This window comes from Penicillium daleae (genome assembly GCF_028827525.1).
Source record: "Penicillium daleae strain IBT 16125 chromosome Unknown utg000006l_segment0_segment0, whole genome shotgun sequence".
Lineage (NCBI taxonomy): Eukaryota > Fungi > Ascomycota > Eurotiomycetes > Eurotiales > Aspergillaceae > Penicillium > Penicillium daleae.
This window is the reverse complement of record NW_026623154.1, coordinates 126,743-144,829: the sequence shown is the minus strand read 5'-3', so window position 1 is coordinate 144,829 and position 18,087 is coordinate 126,743. Positions and strand designations below refer to the sequence as shown.

The 18,087-nt window shown below is 48.5% G+C and overlaps 8 protein-coding genes across 8 annotated transcripts; 6 read left to right on the top strand and 2 right to left on the bottom strand.

Annotated features, from left to right (window-relative positions):
- Positions 1-654: 654 nt before the first annotated feature.
- On the top strand, positions 655-1,661 carry N7458_005883 (uncharacterized protein; the record flags this gene model as incomplete). Its single annotated transcript, XM_056909265.1, has 2 exons — positions 655-1,257; positions 1,341-1,661. The coding sequence occupies 2 exons, from the start codon at positions 655-657 to the stop codon at positions 1,659-1,661; spliced, it is 924 nt and encodes a 307-aa protein (XP_056764969.1).
- Positions 1,662-1,700: 39 nt separating this feature from the next.
- Positions 1,701-2,434, top strand: N7458_005882 (general substrate transporter; the record flags this gene model as incomplete). The annotated part of the gene is made up of 2 exons (XM_056909264.1): positions 1,701-1,969; positions 2,071-2,434. The coding sequence occupies 2 exons, from the start codon at positions 1,701-1,703 to the stop codon at positions 2,432-2,434; spliced, it is 633 nt and encodes a 210-aa protein (XP_056764968.1).
- A 664-nt stretch (positions 2,435-3,098) lies between these two features.
- Positions 3,099-4,480, bottom strand: N7458_005881 (acyl-CoA dehydrogenase family protein; the record flags this gene model as incomplete). The annotated part of the gene is made up of 2 exons (XM_056909263.1): positions 3,099-4,096; positions 4,153-4,480. The coding sequence occupies 2 exons, from the start codon at positions 4,478-4,480 to the stop codon at positions 3,099-3,101; spliced, it is 1,326 nt and encodes a 441-aa protein (XP_056764967.1).
- Positions 4,481-4,796: 316 nt separating this feature from the next.
- N7458_005880 (CaiB/BaiF CoA transferase family protein) lies at positions 4,797-6,020 on the top strand (the record flags this gene model as incomplete). The annotated part of the gene is made up of 1 exon (XM_056909262.1): positions 4,797-6,020. One exon carries the CDS (start codon positions 4,797-4,799, stop codon positions 6,018-6,020), a length of 1,224 nt encoding a protein of 407 aa, XP_056764966.1.
- Positions 6,021-6,159: 139 nt separating this feature from the next.
- Positions 6,160-8,559, bottom strand: N7458_005879 (Zn(II)2Cys6 transcription factor; the record flags this gene model as incomplete). The annotated part of the gene is made up of 7 exons (XM_056909261.1): positions 6,160-6,676; positions 6,733-6,891; positions 6,953-7,133; positions 7,194-7,383; positions 7,438-7,504; positions 7,559-8,338; positions 8,399-8,559. 7 exons carry the CDS (start codon positions 8,557-8,559, stop codon positions 6,160-6,162), a joined length of 2,055 nt encoding a protein of 684 aa, XP_056764965.1.
- Positions 8,560-10,032: 1,473 nt separating this feature from the next.
- Positions 10,033-11,541, top strand: N7458_005878 (NAD(P)/FAD-dependent oxidoreductase; the record flags this gene model as incomplete). Its single annotated transcript, XM_056909260.1, has 6 exons — positions 10,033-10,089; positions 10,146-10,190; positions 10,260-10,307; positions 10,372-11,265; positions 11,334-11,407; positions 11,460-11,541. 6 exons carry the CDS (start codon positions 10,033-10,035, stop codon positions 11,539-11,541), a joined length of 1,200 nt encoding a protein of 399 aa, XP_056764964.1.
- A 910-nt stretch (positions 11,542-12,451) lies between these two features.
- On the top strand, positions 12,452-13,789 carry N7458_005877 (zinc-binding alcohol dehydrogenase family protein; the record flags this gene model as incomplete). Its single annotated transcript, XM_056909259.1, has 6 exons — positions 12,452-12,573; positions 12,650-12,830; positions 12,887-12,970; positions 13,026-13,211; positions 13,265-13,470; positions 13,525-13,789. 6 exons carry the CDS (start codon positions 12,452-12,454, stop codon positions 13,787-13,789), a joined length of 1,044 nt encoding a protein of 347 aa, XP_056764963.1.
- Positions 13,790-15,683: 1,894 nt separating this feature from the next.
- On the top strand, positions 15,684-17,694 carry N7458_005876 (uncharacterized protein; the record flags this gene model as incomplete). Its single annotated transcript, XM_056909258.1, has 3 exons — positions 15,684-16,448; positions 16,544-16,651; positions 16,723-17,694. The coding sequence occupies 3 exons, from the start codon at positions 15,684-15,686 to the stop codon at positions 17,692-17,694; spliced, it is 1,845 nt and encodes a 614-aa protein (XP_056764962.1).
- Positions 17,695-18,087: the final 393 nt, after the last annotated feature.

Genomic DNA, 18,087 nt, shown 5'->3' with positions numbered 1-18,087 from the left:
CTTTCGTATCAAGCTCAACTAGTTAAGCGCTCAAAATTGAACCTTTGTCTTTGGCGAAATCATTCTGGATCGAGGAAGTCAGATAATTAAAGGAATTCAATGCCTTAATCACAAGTCCTCAAAGCGGCAAATGCTGGGCCATCCACTAGCCGGCCTTGTCAGGGTTAATCTCAGCCTCCGGTGAGCTAACGATGAGTTAATCATGCCTTTGCCAAATAAGGCATAGTCGTAGTATACCCGCCCCCGCAAGTTCTTACTACTGGCCCATCATAGGGTCTCGAACATGGCCTCTATGGAGGATAACGTGCGTAAGACATCGCACTTCAAGAATACGACGAGTCGGGAACCCCACATTTCGGTAAAATGCAGAACGGGCAAATATAACATGCCGAAGTCTATCTTTTTTCAACAGCCAATGGGGGACAACATGTTGTGACAAGCCCGGTTGGGGACAATAATACAGCCGAGAGTCACAGGACACATCTGTACGGGGAGATAGGCTTTTCAAGGTCATGACTGTTTCACCATTCATAAAGGGTCCCATTTCCTAAGTAAAAGCTTCTCTCATCCCTGACCGCAGTCATTGGATTCTTCAACTTGCTAGAGCTATATTCTTGCTTGTCTACATCTTGCTTCTAGTTCAACTGCGCCATCATGGCGTTACGATTCGGGCCCCCAAAGGCAGACCAAAGAGTCATGCCAGCCAAGCCCACAAAGGGACATTTCTTGTTCGCTCACCAGGAATTCCAGCGCGTACCCTGGTGGAAGAGAAAGAATATGCGTACCCTGTATATCTACATCGTCGTCCTCATCATGACTAACACAGCGAACGGTTTCGATGGCTCCATGATGAACGGTCTCCAAACCCTTTCCTACTGGGAAGATTACTTCAATCACCCTCACGGCTCGCTTCTCGGCCTCTTTAATGCCTCTATGAGTCTTGGCTCATTGCTCGGTTTGTTCGTTGTGCCTTACATGATCGATACCTGGGGCCGTAGGCTCGGATGTTTTGTTGGATGCCTTATCATGCTGCTTGCAGTGGGTCTGCAGTCTGGCGCCACTGGCTTTGGCATGTTCATCGCTGCCCGTCTCCTTATTGGATTCGGTGACTGTATCGTTCTCGGGAGTGCCCCACTCTTGATCGCAGAAATCGCACATCCACAAGACCGTGCCATTCTTGTCACGCTTAGTGCTGCTTCTTATCACTCTGGGGCCTTCATTGCTAGCTGGGTAACATTGGGTACATTAAAGATTCAGGTATGTATTATTCTAAACGGTCACCGTGGATCCCACTGCAAATCAGGCAGTCTGTTCTCTAATAACATTTTTTTTCACATTAGAGCGACTGGTCATGGCGCCTCCCAAGCCTATTACAGGGCATTTGCACCGTCGTTATTGTGTGTGGTATTTGGGTGATGCCAGAAAGCCCTCGTTGGCTAATGAGCAAAGGGAGACACGATGAAGCTATGCACGTCCTGGTCAAATACCATGGCGAGGGGGACCAAGATGACGCATTTGTGCAACTAGAGTATGCAGAGATCAAAGCTGCCATTGATCTGGATAAGGAGATTGACCAAACTCGCTGGGTTGATTTCTTGAAGACCAAAGGCAACCGGGAGCGCATCGGCCTGATCACTGCACTGGGTCTCTTCAGTCAATAGAGTGGTAACGGCTTGATCAGCTACTATTTGAAGCAGGTTATGGACAGTGTTGGTATCACCAAGGCCTCTACGCAACTCGGAATCAACGCAGGTATCAAGACGGAAGCCTTGGTCATGAACGTCACACTATCCTTCTTCATCGATAAGTTGGGAAGACGACCAATTTACATGGTCTCCACGGTTGGAACTTTTATTGTTTTCAATGCATGGACCATCGTTTCAGCACGGTATGCAATCGCCGCGAACCAGGCGCTTGGATACATTTTTGTGGTCCTGACGATTTTGTACGGAGTATTCTACGATGTCAAGTAAGTTCCGTGGCTTACTGAGCCTCTCCAAAGCTTGGAGAACTTCTTTTTTTGTCTTTTATGCCATAAGTAGCAAGTGCTGACTCTGAGATACTTCTTAGATCTGGCCTGATTGCAACCTACAGCACCGAAATTCTTCCCTACGGCCTTCGCGCTAAGGGATTTACCTGGCTGAATTTTTGTGTCACAGCGGCACTCTTCTTCAATCAGTACATTAATGCAATTGCTCTCGATGCAATTGGTTGGAAGTATTACATTGTCTACTGTGTCTTCCTCGGGGTGGAGGTGTTTGTTATCTATACCTTCCTGATCGAGACCCGTTACACTCCCATGGAGGAAATCGCCAAGTACTTCGACGGCGACGACACAGTTGATGTTGGTGAGATTGCTGTCACGGACATGAAGGAGCAAGCCAGGGATACAGAGGGCAAGTCAGCTACTGTCCATGTTGAAGGGACGGAGTAGACCGACGAAGCCATGTTGAAGATTCGGTGAATTATTTCTGGGCAAGCAGAATCCCCCTGTGGCGGAAGACTCCGTCCATGTTGAATGGAGAACGTAGCAATACATGGGATGATTGCGAGTGAGGCTATATTGTTTGATCCGTACAACGTCTAACTTGGGTGCTCTTTCCTTCCTAGTTTGATGATCTGCCCATGTGACCGAGTAGAGGTCAGTTATTATCATCGTCAAAGAAAGCTATACAGAAAGACTTGTTGAAAGCGTTGTTGACAGAGCTGTTAAACGACCAAGAATATGACCGCAGTTTGAGATTAGTGTTATGCTAGTCAGAGTTAATCACTTTCAAGATTCTGCTAGGCTTTCTGTGGTAGAGAATAGGTATCCGGTCAATGACCGCATACCTGCTCCGTCGACGAACTTCTCCCATACAGAATGCATAAACATCCATCCTCGTTCGAGTGCAGATCATGAGTCTGTAAATACCGCCAGACCCGGAAACCTAGAGCGAGTCCCTGGAAATAAATTTGGTAGGGGATGAAATGAGTACGCTCTGGATTCAGTTTCTATTTCCCCAAACGATATATATCGCGACCACGTCTATTGTACATGCTTCCATGTCTTGTCACAATCAACTCATACCGAGTTCACCACCAGCACATCTCCCGGCCTAATAGCTCCGAGGCAAGTCAAGAACCTTCTCACTAACGTAATTCAAGATCATTTCACGGCTCACGGGGGCAATTCGGGGAACCAGACATTCACGCAAGTAGCGTTCCACATCATATTCCATAGCATAGCCCATGCCTCCGTGAGCTAGCACGGCGCGCTCGCAAGCAGTAAATGCGGCTTCGGCAGCGAGATACTTGGCGCTATTGCAGGCCACGCCGATTGCGTGGAATGGGACCGAGCCATCATTGGCATCATAAAGGCGAGTTGCATGGTACGTCGCGTGTTTTGCTGCCTCAAGCTTCATATAGGCATCCGCCAGCGGGTGCGAGACTCCTTGGTTCTGTCCAATCGGCCGGCCAAACACCACTCGTTCTTTGGCATATTGAGCTGCCTTCTCGAGCGCGGCATAGCCAAGACCCAGGGCTTCACCTGCAAGTAAACAACGTTCGGCATTCATACCGTGCAAGATGATCTTGAATCCTTGGTTCTCCTTGCCGATCAAGGTATTGGCGGGGATCTTGTAGTTGTCGAAGAAGACTTCATTAGCGTCAACTGCACGGCCACCCATTTTCTTGATTTTGCGCATGTCTAAACCCGGTTGATTGCGGTCAAGATCGATACAGAAAAGTGACAATCCCTCGCTTGACTTTTGAACTTCCTCTAGCGGCGTCGTGCGTGCTAGGAGAATCATTTTGGAAGCCACTTGCGCGCAGGTGATCCAGATCTTTTGGCCGGAGACTGAGTAGCCATCTTCAGTTTTTGTTGCAAGAGTCTTGAGTTTGAGAGTTTCAAGTCCCGTGTTGGGTTCTGTGACGCCAAAGCATGTTCGCCAGGTGCCGTTGATGATGTTGGGGATTGTTGTTTCGAGCTGTTCCTTTGTACCGAATTTTGCCAGTGGCTGGGTGGCATATACATTGGCGTGGATCGCCTGCGCACCAGCCATTCCGGCGCCAGATTGTGTGATGGTCTGCATCATCATTGTGGCCTCAGAGATTCCTATCACAAGTATTAGCGATCAGATTCATTCATCATTTACCGGCATCGTCGAGTACCTAGACCGGCACCTCCGAGAGACTCGGGAAGAGCAATGCCCAGCCATCCGTCCTTGGCCAAAGCAGCGTGGAATTCCTTAGGGTCTTTCTCCTGCTGGTCACGCTCTTGCCAGTACGTATTGGGGAATTTAGAACAAATTTGCGAAATTGCTTCTCGAACTGTGAGTTGCTCTTCTGTGAAGCCCGTCATTTCCATCAGTTCGCGTCGTGCCGACGTCGAAAACGCGGCGCACGCCGTTGGCAGGCGATTCGAGGCGCCCAGAGACGTCTTGACAGATGGAACTGCCCATCTCGACCGAACCAAACGTTGCCACTGAGGCCTAGACATGATTTCCAATTCGAATGCTATATTTGCTTCAGTTGTCTGCACGGCGAATTAATATATGTGCTATGCGCTCGTCCGAGGTCCCCACTTTAAACTCCATATAACCGATTAGCCGACTTCCCCGCTGCCTTTCGGCGAAGGGGTAAGGGTGCCGAAGCTCCCGAATTGATTCAGCCGAGGACCTTGCAGGATGAAATATAGAGAGAGTGGTGAACATTAAAATCTACTCACAAGGTGCTCCATTTTGCATGAAACTCATTCCAGGTGTTCAATGATGAGAGTGTTGATTCAACCTATCCAGGGGCTGCGCACGTTGCGTATGCCCCGTGGCACATCAAACTTAATTACGCCTCGATTCTATTCAAGTGCAGTTTCAAATGGTCATCGTGCTCCTCCGCTAGCCGGTATCACTGTTGTGAGCTTGGAACAAGCTATTGCCGCCCCGTTTTGTACTCGGCAATTGGCTGATCTTGGAGCTCGCGTTATCAAAGTCGAACGACCGGGCGTGGGAGACTTTGCTCGTCAATACGATGATCGTGTCAATGGAATGTCTTCGCATTTTGTCTGGACCAACCGTTCAAAAGAGAGCTTGGCACTTGACCTGAAACAGAAGGAAGACCATGCCGTCTTGATGAAGCTCTTGGAGCGAGCGGATGTACTTGTCCAGAACTTGGCCCCAGGCGCCAGTGCACGCTTGGGTTTATCCCATGATGCGCTGAAGGAGAAGCATCCTTCTTTGATTGTTTGTGATATCTCTGGATATGGTCAGGATGGCCCGTATCGCGACAAGAAGGCATATGATCTTCTCATTCAAAGCGAAGCAGGACTGCTGTCCGTTACTGGCACCGGCAAGGAGCCTGTAAAGGTGGCCATCTCCATCGCAGACATTGCTGCTGGCATGTATGCATACACCAATATTCTTTCGGCGCTCTTGCAGCGGGGAAAGGATGGCCAAGGCTGTCGTATCGACATATCGATGCTGGAAAGCATGGTCGAGTGGATGAATTTCCCAATGTACTACGCCTTTGGTGGCGCCCCTGGTCCTGTGCCATCAGGAGCCTCCCATGCCTCAATCTATCCGTACGGTCCGTTTGAAGCCAGCGATGGCCAGGTCATGTTGGGAATTCAAAACGAGAGAGAGTGGGTCAAGTTCTGCTCTGATGTCCTCCAACAACCTGATTTAGCCTCGGACCCTCGATTTTCGAGCAACACCTTGCGGACTAAGAATCGGGACGCATTGAAGGCCATCATTTGCGATGTCTTCTCTCAGCTGACGGCCTCAGAGACTATTGCGCGCTTGGAGGCGGCCTCAATCGCAAACGCGAACTTGAACGACATGCAAGGAGTCTGGAAACACGCACAGCTTCAAGCTCGCGATCGGTGGGTCGATATTCAGACTCCTGTTGGTACTGTACCGGCGCTCCTTCCACCAGGCTCCACAAAGTCTGCCAAACAAGGTGGCTATGCGGCTCAAATGGGTTCGGTTCCAAAAGTTGGGGAACATAATGAGGCAATCCTCGCTGAGTTGGGGTTGGCGGAATAGATCCTTAGAATATCATGCCCTCAAACCGTCGGATGTCAAGCCTTCTATTGTATAGATTTGAATGCATTAACTATGATATAAGTGTCCTGAAGAGTTCAAGTTCCATTCGGTATGGTCATTTATGAGTGAATATATGAAACTATAGAAATCGATACAAGAATTCCAGATTTTGCGGATTCAGGTAGTCAGGGTTCGTCAACGAGCCGGCCAGCCCAGAAAGATCATCACCTTCAATATTAAACAATTCATACCAATCCATATTGACTGATGCATCTTCAAGTTGGTTCAATGGGCCCGTGTTTTGCACAATTGGTAGAATGCTGTCGGCGGACGTTGGAGAAAGAGGCCGGCTTGTAGGACTGCATGGGGTATGTAGGGACGAGGAGTCGGGCATATGTGTTCCCTTTGTCAGCTGGGTGGAAAGCGCAGATTCGGACAGTCCATTGTCGGCCAGTCGGAGATTTTCAGCCGTGCGGTCATCCAAGCAATGGAAGAAGAGATCGAGTACCCAATTCTCCAGATCCCATGACTTTTGCAGCTCCTTCAGGCCAAGCAGACAAAGTTTGGCCCGATGCTCTGCAAGCTTCTTGGCGGTGCTGGCAACTCGTCCAAAATGAATAGTATGAATGCACAAAGCAGAAAAGGTATGAGTAATTCTATTGCGTTGTTAGATGGAAATTTCCGTGCCGTCGATTATGTGCTGAGAACTCACAAGTGGACGGATCCATGTTGTACCAGATTGTGTGAGAGCATATCCTCTAAGATCCGGGTACTCTTAGTCGCGGCCTCCAGCGCTATGTTTCCTTCTTTGCTGGTAGATTGACTTGGTGGCTGCAAGAAGATCGGTCGATAAAGCAATACATATAAATTACTGCCTGAATTAGTCGCCAAAGTTCCAAATTAACACGAGAGGAAAGATGGATGTAACATACGCATAAGTCATATGAAGCATTCCCACTAGAAACATCACTTCGCGGGTCATGGCTGGTTGAAACTGCATCTCTGATGGCAGGCTCGACTCCCAGTCTAGGAGACGCTGGTGAAGGACGGGACGTAATGGATTTTCCAGCTTCGATTTTCCAGGTAAGTACTGGCTGGAAACAACCTCGCGTACTGTGTCATTCGGTTTTCAGTCACGTCCTTTGAACATTTCATGAAGAAAATGACTCTTACACAATTTGGCAAGCTTGACCATCTGAATCACGTAATTAACGTGTGCTGTAGGTGGTTTTCGGAAGATATCAGAGGGATCAGTGCAATCGTCCTCCTCAAAATCAAACTCTTCAAGTTCCGCGACTTCGCAATCCTCGTCGCGGATTCGAGATGGTAAGCCTAAAGCTGCTGATGTTTGTTGATCACGAACCTATTGTTTTGTGAGCTTGGTTATCAAGGAGGAATAGTTGGCGGGAAAACAAACGTATAAAGCCCACCAGATCCTCTTCCAGACCTTTTGGTCGCGAGGACCCAAGAATGTTAATTTGGACCTGGATTGTCAGCCCTCAGCTCTGTAGTAGACGATCTGAACTGGAAACCCCTACATCACATGCATGCCCTTTTTCTGGGCCAGATCAGTGGCAGCGCCAAGCCAGTATCGCACATCTCGTTCCTCCGTAGGCCCTCCACGCCAGAAACTCAACAAAAATATTGACTGCAATTTGATCATTGTGTCGGTTTCCCATCCAACATCATATATCTCCTTTGCACGCTGGTAGAATAAGCCCTTGGCTTTATACCTGTTGCTGAATCCCGTGGGTTTGAGAGCAGAGTCTGAGCATAGACTCACTCCAATAAAAAGCATGGCCTGCAAAAGCAGCGGAGAGATTGTTTCCTCCTGATAATCACTCTGAACTCGGGAGCGGTCCAGAATAGGAAACAGCGGATGGAACCATTCAAAGTAGGCCTGGAGGAGGACCTCACAGATGGCTGGCGACGGGAAGATCAAGGCGCTTTCGCGAACAAGACGCTCTTGAAGGGATTTACGGCGTTGACCGAAGGTCTCTTCGCTGGTCTCTGCAGATGCATGCAGTTCGGAGATAGAGTAGTGCAGGCGCCCTTTCTGGATCCCACAAGCGTATCCTTTGTCTGGGGATCGGCGGCCCTCGTCAACCATGCAGGTCAGGGGACTCGACTCGCCCAGAAATACGGTCTTGTGAATAGCATCACCGCCCCTTGTAGGATGGGATGACGGGGCATAGTGAGAGCCCCGGTCTGGCAGGGGATCCTGCTGCAGAAGTCGGCTGTCCGGTGCAGAAGTCGGTATGCCATGCACCTCGAGAGACTCAGTCTGGGAGACTGCCTTTTTCTTCCGACGCGGATACCTGGTGGTAGGTGTTGGTACTTGGTCAAACATCGGGCTGGCGATCTCAAGTAAGACTTACTTTCCTCGGCGCGATACTCCCAGTTCACATGAGAGGTTCCATGCGACACAATTTCGGCATGGCTGCATCTCCAGCACGTTGCATCGCACGCGGCGCGCGTTACAGGCCAAGCATGCCTTCTTTGCGCGTGTGCGCGCCCGATCGGGGTTGGAGGTGGCCATTATCGCTTGGAATATAGGCTGCTTCCACAGAGGCTAGTCGATCGAATTCTGGAAATAGAACGGCGGAGCAGGCTTCTTGTGCTGGGCTTACTGCTTACTCGGTTATACAGACCTGGTGAGCGACCGCGAGTGGGTCATCTCGGTTTCTTCGGCTTTATGCCTTTGGGGGCGGGGAAACTCTGCCAAGCCGATCCTTTGCCACGTCGCGAAGCGAGTTGAGGGTTTCGGTATCCGTTGGGGCTGGTTGGAAGGGATGCTTCCCTTAGGTCAAAGTAGTTATTCTGTAGTTTGTCAGACTGAAGACACCTAAATCGCGTCTATCAGCGGCTATACCAGAGCGGCCTTTAGAATTGTGTTCAAGACATTCCACGCGCCCATGTTATGACGTCATTTCTGCACTGTCCACCTCCTAGCCTGTGGATATATATTATTCTTGGGGACAATAATAGGGATCCCAGGACGAGTATGGATATCCAGGCTCTTAGTTCAGATGTAGCGCTAATGATTCCTGGATACCTTGCCTTGTAGGTGGATAGGTGTGAGGGCTGAGAATGCACAATTTTAGAGGCCAGAGATCGTGGTAATTTTGGATTTGCTTAGTTAAATTAAATTATTCATGGACAGTATATCATTCCATCCTTCTATGCCCATTGAAAGCCCTCAAAAGGGGCCAGAACTCCAATCGATCACCACCTTCCACTTCGATTTCCATGGAACAACATACAACTGGGTTTCTCTCATTCATCCTGACAATCAACGTCCAGGATCTGTACCTACCCAGGAGATACAATGGGTTGTAGGGAGAAGCACCTTGAAAAGTCCGATGTTCTCCCCCACCACGGAAGGCGAACAGTGGGATCCGACCGGCCGATCTTCCATTCAGGGCCCGACCACTTCGCGATCCCCCACCACATGCCGAAACAAGGTCATGGATCTGTAGTCCTGCGGCACTGAAGTATTATTGATAACGAATTTCTGGGGTATCGTGTGGCCCCTTGCCAGTTCTGGGTGGGGTCATTAAAATCCCCCCGAATACTGTAAAGCTGAGTCCAATAGAAGATCCAAATCCCTAGATCTTCGAGTACCACCATTAGAAGAGCGGCGAGAAGAGTCGGATCTACGGGAATACGCCACCGTCGAAGATCATAGCAAAAACTGAGGAGATCCCAGATTCCTCACAGCCATGCGCAACCCTTTTGAGGAGCCGTTTGTTGGTGGCGCCATCGGCTCGCAGAGACAACCGCGGCGGATGTAAACTTGTCCGGGAACTCGGCATTTGCCTCGAACTGGAAACGTCCTTCGGAGTTAATCAGATAAGCCCCAAACTGGTCAACCTAAAAAACACTAAAATGCAAGAAACAGCTCCGGATGGGTTGCCGAACGCTGTTGTTTATAAAGAGCAACCAGTCCCCCACAGAATTGTTGTTCTTCTTGATTTCCTCCTAATCTCATTCTATCGCAATCGTATCAACCATGCCAGGTGCTTCGCTTCGGAATATCATCGTCGTGGGCGGCTCCTTCGTGGGACGGGTGAGTTGATGAACAGACCATTGCATGTATGACTGCCAAGCTAACAGTTCACACAGTCAACGGCTCAGGAGCTCGCAAAGATCATTCCACCAACGCACAGGGTAAATCCGACAGACTTCATTTCTTGGTCTCACTCACAGAAACCTCTCAGTACTGATCACTTCGAACAGATCCTCCTGACAGAGCCTCACAGCCACTTCCATCATCTCTTCACATTTGTGAGCAGTCAAGACCTAATCATCGCATGACAAAAGAACCATATTCGCTGACCAATGTCTATAGCCTCGGTTCGCCATTGTTCCTGGCCAAGAACACAAAGCATTCATTCCATACAGTGGACTCTTCTCAAACGCAACGAACCCAGCTGCTCATGCCGTGGTGCAAGCGCGTGTCACATCCATCCGACCCGAGCACATCGAACTTGATCGTGAATGGCAAGGCTCAAAGCAGATTCCATTCGATTATGTAGTCGTTGCAACTGGAACCCAGCTCTCAAAACCCGCTGCCATGGAGCACGACGACAAGCCATCATCTGTCAAGTATTTGCAAAACCACCAAGCCGACGTCAAGCGATCACGATCGATTCTTATTGTTGGAGGTGGCGCAGTCGGCGTACAAATGGCCACTGACCTCAAAGAGTACTACCCAGACAAGGAAGTGACAGTTATCCAGTCGCGGCCTCGTGTCATGCCGAACTTCCACCATGGACTACATGAAATTATTCAGAAGCGATTTGACGAATTGGGAATCCGACTCATCACTGGATCTCGCGTGAAAATCCCCCCAGGCGGTTTCCCCAATGACGAAAGTACCTTCGACGTGCAGCTGACAAACGGCACGACGGAATCAACCGAGTTTGTGATTCTGGCAACGGGTCAAACCCCTAACAACCAGCTGGTTGCGGATTTGGAGCCCTCGACTGCCGACGGTCTCTCTGTGATCAACCCGGATAATGGATTCATTCGAGTTCGGCCAACAATGCAATTCCTTGACGATAAATTCTCAAACATGTTCGCAGTTGGGGACATTGCCGATACCGGAGCACAAAAGGCAGCACGGCCCGGCGCAGCCCAAGCTGCCGTGGTCGCAAAGAATATTCAGTCATTGATAGAGGGCCAGAATCCAGAAGAGACATTTATCAAGGGACCTGGTGCTATCCACATTACCCTGGGTATGGTGAGTTGAATCGACTACCCGCGAAACAAAGAGACGCACTGAAGCTAACGCGAATGGCTCGAAAAAAGAAATACAACATGATATTCCGCAATCCAAACATCGCAGAGGGCCAAACCGAGCCTTGGATCAACGAGAAGAATGAGTAAGCCACCTATTTGCAACAAATTTTGAATTTACACTAACAAATCGCTCAGTGGCCAAGAAGATATGAATGTGGAGGGCATGTGGCAACGGATGGGAATTTCGGTTGACAGCCCGCGTCAATATCACCTCTAGGGGGTACGGTAGTACGACAAGCAATAGAGGTGATAGACAATTACTCAGATCATCATTTCAATGTATCCAAAGTTTCCGGTGCAAGTAAAATGCGAAAGCTCCGCTAAATTTAAGCACGCATATGCAAATGTGACTTTCATTCTACTACGAAAGATTTCATGATAGTAAATATATTACTAACCGCTCGTCCCTTCGTTTTTAGAAACAAGTGGTTAATTTTCACTTTGTCCTCAAGTCTTCTAGTTCTAACGTTTAGACTACCCTATCGACATGCTCATAATGGACGTCTCCCAGATGGCAGAAGAGACACGCATTGTGTGGATAGAGAATGCGACGACCAAGTGCCTTAAGAACGCTTGGAAGAGTGCACGGAGGCTGTCTTCTTGTGGCCGAAGGACGACACAAAAGTCGGGCGACAAGCTCGTCTTTGACTATGCTTGATATTTGAACCTGTGATCCTTACGTGGACAGGTTTATTTGCACTCAAAATTTTCAATTTACAACAATGTATAGACCAGGAAAGGAGTGAGAACGTAAAAGATAGCTTGGAAAGATTAATTAGGGTCGTAGAAATCCCCAGCAGTCCTTGAAATACGAGGTCGATTACGCCACAGACTCCAGTAATAGGCTTAATAAGCTGAATGAATCACAGCCGAGAGTATAATTTGATTGCTGTCCCGTATTCCCCCTCCCAAACTCAATCGACGAAATTCACAAAGAGGATCAAATCCATGGCTGAGGTGACTGATGACGTGTCAGGTAGACCCTAGATTAGACAGAGGAAGCTTTGACCACAAAGGTTGAATATTTAAAGCATCAGTCTTGTCTCTTGTCATCTTGACTAGTTTAACGTGGTCTAAATATCCCTCTCGAGTCCCTTCATTTACGACTTGACAACGTTTTCTCCAATATGAAAGGCATTATTGCGGAATACGAGAAAGCTCCTCTTCGGATCACTGACGATTTAGAGCTTCCTGAGCCGTCAACAAATCAGATCCTAATCAGATCACTCTACACCGCAGTTAATCCAGTGTATGGTCTTCCCTTTTTGCAGAAAATTCCACCGGCAGCCTTTTCATGCTCCCAGCTAACCTTTCCGCCCTCTCAGTGATCATATGATGATTAACATGGGAATTCTCGTCGAGAGCTGGCCTTTTGTTCCAGGCTGTGACGCTGCTGGAATTGTCGTCAAGGTCGGAGAACAGGCAGCGTCAATATTCAAAGTTGGTGACGAAGTCTGCGGATGCACCCGCTTGGGCACGAAGGGATATTCCACTTGCCAGGAATTTGTGAGCTCCTCTTCCCATAGTCGCTGTGCTTCGAAACCTACTTATCTTTTACGTAGTTCATAATGGACGCCGCTTTGACTATCCCGAAACCTAAGAATCTCAGCCTTGCCGAAGCAGCAGCCATAGGAGTTGGTATCGAGGTAAGTCTAGAGAACTTATTAAACCCGATTATAACACTTACTACCAGCCATATAGACTGCTGCTTTGGGAATTTTCAATGGCTGTAAGATTCCTCTTCCCGATCTCGACAGTCTCCCTGTGCCAAAAGATGAATGGGCTGTGGTCCTTGGAGGTGCCAGTACCGTTGGGCGCTTCGGTACCCAACTTTTCAAACTTCTCGGCTATAAAGTCATCGCTTCATGTGGCACAAAGTCGTTTCAGGTGTGTACCTTTTCACGAAATATGGGGATGTGCGACTAACCATATATGACAAGACTGTAAAAGAAACCGGCGCAGATGCGGTTTTTGATTACAAGACATCCACCGCAGAACAAGTTGCAGAGGCTCTCAAAGTCATTGGCGAGTCTAGGGCAAACCTTCACTATGTTCTTGATGCCGCTGCTGGAGGCGTAGAATTCGCACGCCTACTATTCAAGGAACTTCCGGAGGTTCCCAAGTACTTTGCTACAACCAATGACTGGTAAGTCGAACGCCACACCAACTTTATCAAATAGCGTACTGATTCCCTCTACAGGAGTGGCATTACGGATTTTGAAGGTGGGAGATCGCATTGTATTCAGCTTGGAATTATTGGAAGAGATTACGCAAAAGAAACCAACGAAGCCCTGGCCAGATATATTCCTATTTTGACCAAGCTTTTCGAGTTGGGCAAGCTCTTTCCAGGCCCCTACATCGAGATTGGAAATGGAGGATTTGAAGCCGTCCTGGAAGCCTTTGAGTATCAGAAGTCTGGCTTGGCAGGTTCTAAGAAGGTTGTTGTCAAAGTACAAGAAAATTGAAAATTAATATTGGCGCCAGGCAACACATCGCTTGTCCTACACCAAATACTTGAACAAATGGTATTAAATTAGTGAGGAACCGCGTGATGTAGCAGGATGGAGTAACTAATCAGAGTAAGAATCCTCTCGCGCTACGTTTACTGTCACTCTCATCTCACGAACCTTCCCGCACAGCAAAAAAGGGTAAATCGAAAAGGAAGTCCCTTCGTTGGGTAATATTAGAATAAATTGATAGTCTATAGAAGTCAAGAAGCCTGGGCTGCGTAGACGACGATATGTACTGAATACAGCAAACTCAGTTGGAACGTAATTACTTCCTGGTGAGAAAACTACGGTTTGCTGGTATTGCTCTATGTAATGTCTCCAAGGCTTTAGCCTCTCTTACTAGCTATAGTTTTCCATACTTTCCTAGATTACCCGACTTTTAAAAACTGAATCTGGAAACTGTATGTTGCGTACCTTGAAGACCCAAAGGGTCGCAAAAACTAGAGTGCCTAAGAGCTAGCCGTCACTAGAACACTGCCTGAGCGCAGCCACGTGCGCTTCATGATGTACAGGCACTCCCGCAGACAAAGCCTAGAACGCATTCCCACCAGACTAAGTAAGCAGTACTCTATAACTACGGAGTATCGTTCGCCAGATTTCCATAGTAGAGGAAGAATGAGGGATTTACTTAGACCAATCATAGAACAGCCGGCGAAGCTTATGTTGGTAAGCGCACATAATCTCGCATGCTTCATGACGTGGTAAAGCGGCAGTTTCAGAACCTTAATGTCAGAGCGACCGGAGAAAAAATATAGCAAGATACGCTTCAACTTTTGAATGTCTCTCGGTTCGTTTCCATCGATAGCTTAGGCAATGTCTCTCGAGTAATCTTTCACTGTATGACCGAGGAGATGATTTGAATTTTGGTTAGTTGTTTCAAAATTATTGATTCTCATTGTGTCTTTGGTTCGAAGCTACCCATGGTTGTGCCAGTTCTTCGTGTGGCGTTTCTACTATTCAATGGTAGTCCACTCGACATCAGTCTCGCCAGGTAAGTGAATGTAGCCAGAGGGCCATGATATTCATTATCTCATTGACTTCGTAAGATGGAGGCGATAAACTCTGATAAGGCCCCTCAGCAGTCTTAACTGTAATTACGGTTATAAGCCGCGTTACCACACTTCAAGCTTGCAAGAGACGACCATGAAGCAATCTTTCCACGTCACCAATCTCAAGATCACGTTCGAGCATTTGTTGATTTTCATGACAATATGACGACTGTCAGGATTGCAGACCCCGTGCATCCGGGGGCTGGGCCGAGACGGTCACCGTCTGGCGATGATGGATCAACCATAGGCCCGGCTTTCTCCAGGTCACAGTCAATATCTCGACCTCACCAAGAGGAAACTCATGATGGTATTTACAGTATCCGCTCATATTCCAGAATACCAGAGCGAATCAGTAGCAGGATCTTGCCCGCTGAGCAACCAGACGAAGACCCAGGCTTGCGAAATCCGGACGACTACAAACAAAGACAGGTAGGCAACCATATGCGACCATGAGGGACTGTAGTGGACGAAATTACTGACCATTACCAGGTATTCAAAGGAAAGATGCTTCTATGGCTTTCATATCAATCTGTGGGTGTTATTTATGGGGATATCGGCACCAGTCCTCTCTACGTCTTCTCGTCGACATTTTCCTCCCCCTCCCTCCCGGGCAGACCTGCTGGGAGTCCTGTCTATCATTCTTTGGAGTCTTTTCATGATGGTGACTATCAAATACGTACTTGTAATTCTTCGAGCCGATAACGACGGCGAGGGTGGCACTTTCAGCACCTATTCCCTCCTCAGTCGCTATGCAAGTTGCCCCCGCGATCTCTGTCTCGCAAAAGCTGACCAAATGACAGATGAATATCACCAACCGTGATCCGAGGGAGGCGTCGTTGATTCAGATGAGACGTTATTTATCCGGTGACCTGCAGCGCGTCGGCCAGAGGATGCGCCAACGCTTGGAGTCCAGTCAGTTCGCACGAGGGTTGCTGAAAGTGATTGGTGTCCTAGCAGTCACTATGGTCCTGGCTGATGGCCTACTCACCCCAGCCCAGTCCGTTCTTGGAGCTGTTCAAGGCATTGAGGTTGTGCAACCAAGTATATCCAAAAGCACAGTGATTGGTGTCACAGATGCCATCCTCGTTGCGCTGTTCTGTATTCAGCCGATGGGAATCACCAAGTTGTCCTTTGCGTTTTCACCGATCGTGATTATATGGCTCGGATTCAATGCGGCGTTCGGAATATACAACCTCTCGAAGTATGACGCTGGGGTCTTCGCGGCTTTCAATCCCGGCCTGGCGTTCGAGTTTATGATACGTAATAAGACAGACGGTTGGAAGATGCTAGGTGGTATTTTGCTCGCCTTCACGGGTGTGGAAGCCCTCTTCGCAGACCTGGGCGCCTTTAGCCGAAGAGCAATCCAGATCAGTTGGCTATGCTACACGTTTCCGTGCCTTGTGTTGGCATATGTTGGTCAGGCAGCCTATATCAGCGTCCATCCAGAAGCGTATTCGAATCCTTTTTTCAACTCGGTGCCACCGGGGACCCTGTATCCAGCCTTGGTCATTGCCATTTTGGCTGCTATTGTTGCCTCGCAGGCCATCATTACGGCAACCTTCCAGGTGAGAGAGCCACAACCCTTTCTCCGAAAAAAGACCTGCTCTGAAAAAGCTGCCAGCTTCTTGCACAAGTGATGAAACTCTCCTATTTCCCCCAGATCAAAGTCATTCACACCTCCCGGATATTCCACGGGCAGCTTTTTATTCCGATCGCCAATTGGCTGCTGATGATTGGAACCATTTTAATCGCATCGATCTATAACAATGTAAGACGTGGTGGTATCCATCTCCTCTTTCTTGTTTCCTTCCTTTCACGTAACTTATTCATATCTTGCAGACAACGTCACTAGGTAATGCGTACGGTGTTTGCGTCATGTTCGTGACATTTTTCGACACTTGTATGGTTTCTCTGGCGGCAATGTTCGTTTGGCGGATCAGCCCGTACATCGTCTTCCTCCCGTGGCTTACCGTGGCCTGCCTGGATGGTACATACCTCTCCTCGGCGCTGACCAAGGTACCCCAAGGTGCCTGGTTTACTATCACGCTCGCTGCAATCCTTGCCATGCTGTTTCTTTTGTGGCGATACGGCAAAGAGCAACAATGGTTTGCCGAGGCCGAAGACCGTTTTCCTACATCACATTTCATCATATCCAGTCCAGATGGCCAATTATCTCTGTCCAAACGATACGGCGAAGTTCCAGTCAGTGTCACTCGCGGTCTTGGGATCTTCTTCGATAAAGCCGGGGAGACGACTCCAATAGTATTCAGCCAGTTTGTGCTTAAGCTGACCGCTTTGCCAGAGGTCATTGTGTTCTTCCATCTTCGTCCGCTGGAGCAGCCTTCAATCGCCGTTGAGAACCGATTTACCGTGTCGCGATTGGCGATCCCCAACTGTTACCGGCTGGTAGTTCGGTATGGATACAATGATGAGATCATCACGCCAAACTTGGCGAGCGTAATTGTCGACCAAGTCCGGAGGTACCTGTTATCAAAAAGCGCCAGCGTGGCTTCAGACGAAGAGGGTGGAGAAAAGGAATCTGGAGCTCGTGGTAGCTCAAGATCGGAGGGTGACAGATATACCCGTGCCTTCCTCGACTCTGAGCTCGCTAATCTGGGTGCTGCATATTCACATAAAGTGCTCTATATCATGGGGAAGGAGCAGCTAAAGATCAAAAACAACACAGCGCGCTTCCGAAAAGTCTTGCTACATATCTTTTTGTGGATACGGGATAACACGAGGAACAAAATGGCCAATCTCCGGCTGCCAACCGAGAAGCTGATTGAAGTAGGGTTCCTCAAAGAGATATAGACAATGAAAAGGACGGATCAACAGCGCTGTTGTAGCAACCAGGCTGGGCTGACTTGGGAGAGCGACAATAGTAGGAACTTGTTAGCCTGATGCCTTCGTGGATGAGCCCTAGTTGTTATCTGGCCAGTCCTATTCAATTAATACTACCCCTTTACAGGAGGATTCGTTCCGACCAGTACCTTTCATTCAACTTTTCTATTCCTTCTATCTAATCGGTGTAATAATTGGCTTCTACTTGCTTATTTACTGCCTCGTTCTTCGGCGAAACCTCGTTGAATTTCATGTCCACTTATTTGATGTTTATCTCCGCGGACCGCATCGCTGTGACCGGCACAGTGGGTCAGTCGGAGCTGCGCCGTACAGCATTTTACCCACAACTATTGCTTATCAACA